The sequence below is a fragment of the Ammodytes marinus genome (assembly GCF_949987685.1).
Source record: "Ammodytes marinus genome assembly, chromosome: 14".
Taxonomy (NCBI): Eukaryota; Metazoa; Chordata; class Actinopteri; order Uranoscopiformes; family Ammodytidae; genus Ammodytes; species Ammodytes marinus.
In genome coordinates, this window is record NC_137218.1 from 5,150,599 (window position 1) to 5,159,674 (window position 9,076).

Consider the following 9,076-nt stretch of genomic DNA (forward strand, 5'->3'; position numbering starts at 1 on the left):
GTGTCTTGCATATAAGTATCTTAATAAGTTGACATGACCGATGTGGAAAGGTACATGCTCTTTCCATGCTCTAGCCTAGCGCATCAATTTCTAATGCATTCAAATATTCTACAACACCGCCAGGCTTACAACAGCACTGACAGCTAGTGTGGCATCCAGTTATAATAATGTCTCCGCATGCCCTTAGGTGACAACCAATAAGAATCCTTCGTCTGTAGGTAGCATCACATAGCTTTAGCCGCTGTTAAACTGTGAGCTCTGTGCCATGCTTTGTATCTGTCATGCTGTGTGTGTCCCTCTGGCTAGGCCCTAAGTCTTTACCTGCAAGTCTGTCTGTCTGTCTGTCTGTCTGTCTGTCTGTCTGTCCGTCCGTCTGTCTCTCTCTCTGTCTTTCTTTCTCAGAGTATTATTTGTGTGCAAAGGCGTAGGTTTCGTTTAATTTTTTTTGGGGGGAGGGGATATTTTAAGTAAGGGATAGTCCCCAAAATAGTTTGGCCTTTTTGTATTTAGTCTCCTGTAAAACTTTCAGCAAATTAAATAGAAATCACAAGTTTTTTTGGGATGTTTTTTCTGGAATCAGGTATATCTATGTATATCTATCAACAACAGATCTATTCTAGAATAAGACCATGGTGGAAGGCTGGCAACATTAAGATGGAATGGTCCACTATGGGGTGTCTGAAATCATTGGGAAATACAGAATATAGTTACAGGTAAGAATGATATACTATACATTTTTCGGACCCCCTAAATGGTTATTTGTACCTAATTTGGGGAGACTGGAGTTGTCTTTCATAGTTTTTTTAGGGGAACACATTTAACCTCTTTTTAATATTGAGGATCCCTCTTGTGACATTTTAAAGGGGGGACGTAACCCCTTGCATCCCCCCCGAAATCTACGCCTCTGTGTTGTGCATTATATCAGCCGTATCTGCTGTAATAACATTTAGTTATTAATAGTAACAGGACAGTAACATCCAGCGGTTATAAGAGTATAGTTATATGTGCGTATGGGAGGGGGGATAAGGGTCCCGGGCTGGTGGGGGGGGGGGGGACTGACCTTACTTCCCGAGTCCTTGGGTCCACACTCCCCTTTATCGTACCACCATTTGTTTTTCAGTTTGTCTAAGACTCCTGCTTCACTCAGTTTCAATACGGCAAGGTTTACAGGCGTTCTTCAATTCACCAAGGGGGGGTTGGGGGAAGTAGGTGGGTAGTAGGGTATATGGGGGGGAGGAAATAACATAAATAACATCATAGGACATGTTATTTTATGTTATTCAAATCAGAAGAAGCCCAAATAAGAGCAGCGAGGTACTCTTTATGAAAGGGACGCAGACGGTGAAATAGGCCCCCTCATACTTCACGCTTATACATGTCTCTTTGCTCATTGGGCGAGATATATTTTGGGGTTAATTGGGTGATTAGCTAAAGTTAGGTTGAACTTTATTGTGCCGGTTGGATAATTCGACTTGGGCACAGTGCTTGATTGCTTCATAAAACAACATACTACAGGCTACAACCAATAACAAAACAAAACGATAATTTTAACATTGACAACATGTTGCTTAGTAGTGTTAAGTTATAGTGCACTTTGCTGTATTGCATTGATACAATATTAAAGGGGTTAAGGGGTCGAGCTAACAGACGTATTTGCGTTGGGAGGGGGGGAGGGCACAACCGGCTGCATCACTTTCCGGGAACGGGTGCATACTGCCGGGACCTTTCTTACACAAAGCACAGAGGCTTGTACTGTCGACACAGAAATATTGGCTCTAGAACATGTATCTAATGCTTGGAGAAATATTAAGTGGCATTGTAAAGGGTGAATCATAAAACTTGTACGTATACTAGCCTACTATACTCAAAATAACTCAACAGTTTAAAAAATTCAATAACAAAATGTGTTTCTTCTTGAAAATAAATATGCATTCCTCCTAAATGCAACTACAGTAGTGGAGTGGCACTTCTGTAAACTTAAAACCCCGAACATAAATTCTGCTTGTGCATCCATCCAGGAAAAATAGATAAAAAATCAACGATGCCTGGTTTGGCATGGCAGGGGGCCAATCTAGGCATCGCGGGCCGCAATGGCTAAACCCTGCAGTCTAATAATAATTGGCTTTGGCTCCGAAATTCTTTTTTTCACTAACATTTTATCTATTTTTACGTAGCGAATATTTTAGTTTCGACAGTAGTAGCTCTCCTTTCAATATTAAAACACCTACAGTACATATAATAATAATCATCCATCATCGACCCGGCAGATGCTCCTGTTGCCGACACACAAAAAAACACATTTCTTTCGTTACCCGTAAAACAACGACATCATCACATCAAGGGCACAAACAAACGTTAGCTTAGCGACATTAGCGGCTAACCTTCTCGCCACCGCCGCCGCTGCCACACTCTCCTTTGTCGTACCACCACTTGTTTTTCAATTTGTCCAACAGGCCTTGCTCATTGAGTTTTAACACTGCCAGGTTAACGGCGCTTCTTTGGAAACGATAAAAACATATTTGGTGAGTGGGGGGTTGGGGTGGGTGGGGGGGTGTGAGTAGTATGCATTTCATTTCAGTCCAAATAAGGGGTTAAGGGGGGTTAGGGAGGAGGGAAGGAGGGGTAGCAGTTTAGAGTTTAAGAGAGGGACAAGGGTGGAACAGTGCATTATAATATAAATCCCAAACCCAGCAACCACAACACACACACTGGACACAAATCTCTCTCTTTAAATGTGCTGCCTTATACTTCAGAAGTTATGCACTATATCTTTAAGGCTTAAAGCTATAGTACGTAACTTATGTCGCCCCCACGAGGAATTCTGAGTAATTACAAAACTACTATCGGTGCATCGCCATCTACATGAGGTAAAGCCTTCTGTGATGGCACATGGATTTTATACCTTCTGCTGTACAGTACGTCCAGGTTTTTTTCTTAGCAGTAGAATCAACAAGTGAAACATTTCTTGGGCTCTTCTTGGGATTTTCCTTAATCTTTTTTTGTTTATTTATGTAAAGTCATAGATATACTGAATGCAATCGGTGACGCGGTTTGCATATAAACATAGCATTCATTGCTTGGTGGATCTTAAAGGTGGAAAGGTTGGGAACTGGTGATTATCGTAACTAAATAACCTGAATTTATTTTGAGACATTCTTTGATTGAATTTAACTCAAGAATGCATGCAGATATGTTGCACTTCTAATTTAAAATTATAGCCAATAGCAATGTTACTCTAGTGTTCCATGTCAGATTTATTGTTACATAATTATTTTCCACCGTAATGTGGAAAACATTGGAGAGATAATTCTTGATTGAGACATTCCACAGTTCTTTTCTGTCTCTTTGGCATAGAAACAAACTGATTTTGAAACATTAAAACATTGGCAGAAAAATTGTTGGCATTCGGCACCGCCAGTCCCAAAATATTGAGAGCTGGCGCATTGAGAAAAACAGACACCTTTTAAATAATTCTTAGCCATTTCACACATGTATATTCTACACTGTATTTATGCCAATGCCAATTTAAAAGCTCACGGGATTTTCGAGCATTAAGCTGTTCTGTGAAAATTGTGATTGACCTGCATACAAGGTCCACAAAAGGTTTTTTAAAATTAATGATGTAATTTGTGTATTTTGAATTTCATGGGTTTCTTTTGAAGGCTGTTGTATGAGTGATGTCTGAGAGAGATTTGAGAGAGAGAGAGAGAGAGAGAGAGAGAGGGATGGAGGAAGGGAGGGAGGGAGGGAGAGGGAGGTAGAGGGAGAGAGTGTGAGAGAGAGAGATTTGCCTCAGTGTGCGTTTTGATCCTTTTAATTTATTTGCATCATTATGAAAATTAAAAATAAATAAACATAAAATGGAGTATACACACAGAAAGCAACACAGCTGATTTGTGCAGTGATCATTTAGCTTATGATGTTTGTGGAGCCATTTGAAATAACAGCCTTGAACCAACCATACTGCCTTTGTAAGAGCCCGAAATATAACAACGACCCGAAATGTACTTTGTACAGGTGCGTTTCTCCAGGATGCCCCATTAAATATAAAAACGCAGAAAGACATTTTTTTTATATATATAAAAACGTCATTTTCTACAATGTTCTACAGCCTACTGCACCTCCACTGGAATAAACTAAAGCACAAGGCCATCATGTAGCAGTTCTCCATTGGTTTACAGATGTGTTCGCACTAACACATACCTGTGAAGTCTGTTTGCCTCCAGTACATTTATCCGTTCCTCTCAGTGAGACCTTGCCAGACGGCTTTTGATCGATGGGCGTGTGGATTGAATGTGCAAGTGCTCTCCACAGAAACACACAGTAATGACACTATTCTCTGGCAGGTCTGTAAATTCCTCCACACATTCCCTGCGTTCCAAATCACATACTCTTTCTTTTTACTACACTATATACTAAAGTACAGAAGAGTTTTAGGGCCACGGGAGAGAAAAAAAAAATCAGATAAGGAAGATTTTTTTTCATTATGTCGAGAAATGTCAAGAATAAAGACGAATACTCCAAATTGCTGTTGGAGTTAGTGGGGGCATTTATGTATTTTCAGCATACTACAATTGACGTGCATGTATTGGGACATCCTCAATCTTTTTCTGGCATACTAAATAGTAGGGAAGTATTGGGATTGGAACGCAGGGTGTATGTGTGGGAAGGCAAGTGTAATAGCCTCGCAAAGTTACCCAGGGCTGCACATTCAAATAGCTCCCAAAACACTTATTCCAGTAGCGTATAGCTGAAAAGAAATGAACCAGTGTACTGTGAAGGAAAAGCTGAAGTAGCATTAGCAACAAAAAAACATCTCGAATACATACTGTACATCATTAAAAAATTTGCATTAAAACAATAGCATTTTTCTGAATTTGATTAGTCAAGTTTACTCGAGCTTTTGAGCACATGCCATTCAATCATTTCGGCCAAAACAGCAAAACACCAACAAGCACATTGACTTACCCTGAGTTGAGATCTGTAAAGAGAATAGATTAGGTAACCACCCCTGTATCAATACAATGGCCCACCGGTAGTCCAGGCAAAATAGCGTTTTATAACAGATTAACAGATGAATTTTTTTCAGCTCAGATAATTTCTATGAGGTGTCCAGAACAACATACTATAAGTCCTAAGAAATCCTAGTTGACGAAATATGTTTAATTCTCATAAATCTGAGATGTGTGCCAACAAGGCGAGACAACAATACTTTCACACTTAGTTCTATGTTTGGCCCCAAAATGCTTTACTTTGCCTGGCCTATACCCCCTCCCCCCCACCTCACATGCATGCAACAAACACGAATGTAAAAAAAGCAGCTACTTCTGCCCAAAAACATACACATACAAACGCCCCACCCGCCCAAACCAAGCATTAAACCGAGACAGATTTAAAGGTGCAGTGTGTAATATTGGAATATTTGTTGGCATCATGTGGTGAAGGTTCTAGAATGCAACACTTTCTTGTTGCACACCTTCCTTTTTGAATAATTTACAGAAGCTACGGTGGCCTTCAAGGACAAGAAGAAGCTAGTTACTAAAGATGGCATCATCCACCACTGCCTCAAGTCTGTCCACAATATCAAGTGATGAGGTGAAGGTGTATTTAGTTATTTATTCTATAGTACTTATTCTTCTTGGTCTTCCAACAGGTGCATTTCCCCAGGACGCCCACTATATATAAAAATGCATATGACCATTAAGTGTGTCCTTTCTGTGGTACTGTAGAAACATGGTAGTGCAATATGGCGTCCTCCATGTAGGAGTGACTCACTCCTATGTAGATATAAAATGCTCATTCTAAATAAAATAAAAAATTCTCAAGCAATTATTCACTAATTAAAACATTATTAATACTTAACTACCGAGTATTTTCAACAAAAAAAATGCCAATAAAATCTACACACTGCACCTTTAAATAACAATACAATATAAAAAGGCAGCACACCAGGGAAGGTGGAATACCATAACAACACGTATACACAACATATTGTTACACTATTCCACCCACCTTAACTGTGAGCCCTTGGGTGTCGCCACGCCGTAGCCTTTAGAATCCAGGTTCCCGCCCACTTTCATAGTGTCGCAGGGCTTTCGCTGTTCTGTGTATTCGTTCATGGTGGATTCCAGTAAGAAGGCGTATTTCCCTTTGGACTTGCGGACCTTGGCCACGCCCTCGGCCGTTGTTTTAGTGAAGACAGTGGGCTCGGCAGACTTCATGTAGCCCCACATCTTCTCGTAGACGGCGATTTTTGAACGCTGTGGAAGGGTTTTTGAGGGTTTAAAAGTAGGTGTGGTGTGAGAGATTAAGAAGGATGGGGAGAACATATCCGCATAGAAAATACATGGCAGATTGGTACACAAGTTTGACCATATATTTACTAAAAAAACATGCCAAGGAACATTAGGTGCAACGCTCCCCCTAACGCTAACGCTAACCCCTCCCTGTTCGAGAATTTAGTAGAAGCTACGGTGGCCTTCAAGGACAAGAAGCTATAGTTACTAAAGATGGCATCATCCAACACTGCCTCAAGTCTTTCCACAATATCAAGTGATGAGGTGAAGATGTATTTAGTTATTCCATAGTACTTCTTCTTCTTGGTCTTCCAACAGGTGCATTTCTGCCAGACACCAACTATAAAAACATGTAAGACTGTTAAGTTTGTCCATTCTGTATTGTAATTTGTCCTTTGTGCTCAAATGTTACCACTATATATATATATATATTTTTTTAATCACTTATTAAATTTTCTATATATTTCAATCAAATAATGTTTGGCGTTCTCTCTGTGTGAATTTCTCCTTCAAAATCAATAACGTTTTACCTCATGTTATCTGTTAACATCCACCCTGACCTTGACTTGCTTGCGGTACAAACACCTGTAACTTCCTTCACTGCCCTTGGAGACCTGCTATGCTCCCTAATGTCCCTGTACATGTTTAGGAAAAGTGCACAATCATCCTTTTTTCTCTGTAATAATAATAATATAATAATATGTTGGCTCTGTATGGGCCCTCCTACCTGTCTGGGAGTAACTAACCCTTACACTGTAAAAATGAAAAACTTAGGACAACTCAACATTTCAAGGCAGCTGTCTTCATGTCATTTTTGAGATTTGAGGCTATAACTCTTCAGTTTTGTCTACATTTTGAGCCAACTAATTATCTTTTGTAAATATAAAATCTTTGATATTTAATACGCATAAAAACATACAAACTAGGATCGCTACATACTAACAATTTCAAACGATAACAGTTGTGCCGACTAATTCTCTGTCATACAGATAACAAACAAAACCAAGTCGTTGATTGTTGATGTTGATTCAAATAGAAAATATTGTTAAAAATGTCTGAAAAACTTTCTGCACAAATAATAAGTTTGAACAACTTTAACTGTTTGAAAATCTTAGTATGTTGAACCCAAAAATTGTACTTACCTGTTGCCTACACATGAACGATAAGTTATCTCAACAAAAGTTAATTAAGTGGCCAAAATGTAGGCAGTTTTCATTCAAACTTAAGACTATTGCATTTGTTGTGTTGCATGTCTTTTAAATGGACCTTGAGTCTAATAATTTTTTTTTAACCTTTATTTATACAGGTAAATCCCATTGAGACCAAAGACTCTTTTGCAAGGGAGACCTGTTTTCCTTTCCCACGTTACCATTCACACACCGATAGCAGGCTAACTATCGACATTCACACGAGGCAAGGTGGGTGAAGTGTCTTGCCCAAGGACACAACAACCATGACACAGGTGGCAGGGCGGGGATCGAACCTCCAACCCTTTGATCATCAGCCGACCCGCTCTACCACCTGAGCCACAGTCGCCCCAATAAAAGTTAATGATGATTATGACTATTAGTTTTAGCCTCAAATCTAAAAAAATCTATTGAAGACAGCTGCCTTGACATTTTGAATTCCCCAAACTTTTTTTCATGTTTCCACTGTAGCCCATACTCACCCTGAAGAACTCTTTGGTGGAGCCAGAGTCTAGAGTCCCGTATGCGATGTCCGTTTGTTTGGCCAGATCCTCTGCGCTCTCTATGGGGGAAACCATCCGTTCCACTGTCAGGAAGGCGGCCAGGTTAGCGGTGTAGGACGAGATGATTATGAGAGTGAAGAACCACCACACACCACCTACGATCCGGCCCGATAGAGACCTAGAGAGGAGGGAGGAAGGAGGAAGGAAGGGGGGAGGGGGATAGTGGTAGTGGTGGGAAATGGGTGGATGTATAACAGGGAGAAGTTTGGAAGGATTTGTAGGCCAAAGGGGTGGATTTAAAAATAAAAATAAAGGGATGTTGTATATGTGTGTTGTGTTTATTTGTGAATACATTTTTTTTTTATTAAATAAAAATTAAAGGGATTATAGGAGTGGTGTAGAAGGGAAAGGATGAGTAGGAGGAGGAGGGAGGAGAGAAAGAGAGAAAACAGTCACTCAGTTAGTGTTGGTAAATGCATTGAGAGTTATAGACAATCAGACAGAATGAAGTATGGCTGTGTAAAGAGAGCATGGAGGGACGAGCCACCACTGTGGATAGGATACCAAAACTACTGATGAACAGTGTTGGAGAAGCTACTTTATAAGCTTTGAAAACTACCAATGACTTCACACTGGAAGTAAGCAATTAATGAATGTATTTTGGTCCATGACAGCAAAGCATAGTACATACATTATAGTTATATCCACAGAACATTGGCTGGAAAGGTGTAAGCCGAAGCCAAGGCTTATTATGCCTTTACAACAATTAGCTTAAATATCAAAAAATAAATAAAAATAAAAACCTGAAAAATTGCAAAAAATTATTTAACTACTTGAATCACAATGCAGATATAAATGTAGTTGAAACACCAGCAAACTACTGCAAAACACAACTAAACTAACATGGAGTTCACCACTCCAACACTACTGTTTAACGGCCACAAGGTGGAGCTCTGACCCCACTCAAACCTTCCACCATAGCCGTGTGTGTGTAGCCCTCATTAGTGCAGATTGCCTCATAAAGAAATCACCACATGCTTCTGTTGACCAGCTTTGATACTAGAAAAGGTTGAATGCTGCTGTCCCTCCC

General features: G+C 39.9%; 1 protein-coding gene across 2 annotated transcripts in view; it reads right to left on the reverse strand.

Moving 5' to 3' along the window:
- Positions 1-9,076, reverse strand: part of gria4b (glutamate receptor, ionotropic, AMPA 4b) — a gene marked incomplete at both ends in the record, with an annotated part of 157,975 nt that overhangs the window by 3,727 nt on the left and 145,172 nt on the right. For both annotated transcript variants that reach the window (XM_080040914.1, XM_080040913.1), the window contains 3 exons: positions 2,382-2,496; positions 6,013-6,260; positions 7,966-8,164. In XM_080040914.1, coding sequence (XP_079897040.1) covers positions 2,382-2,496; positions 6,013-6,260; positions 7,966-8,164 — 562 coding nt within the window. The remainder of the gene's footprint in view (positions 1-2,381; positions 2,497-6,012; positions 6,261-7,965; positions 8,165-9,076) is intronic.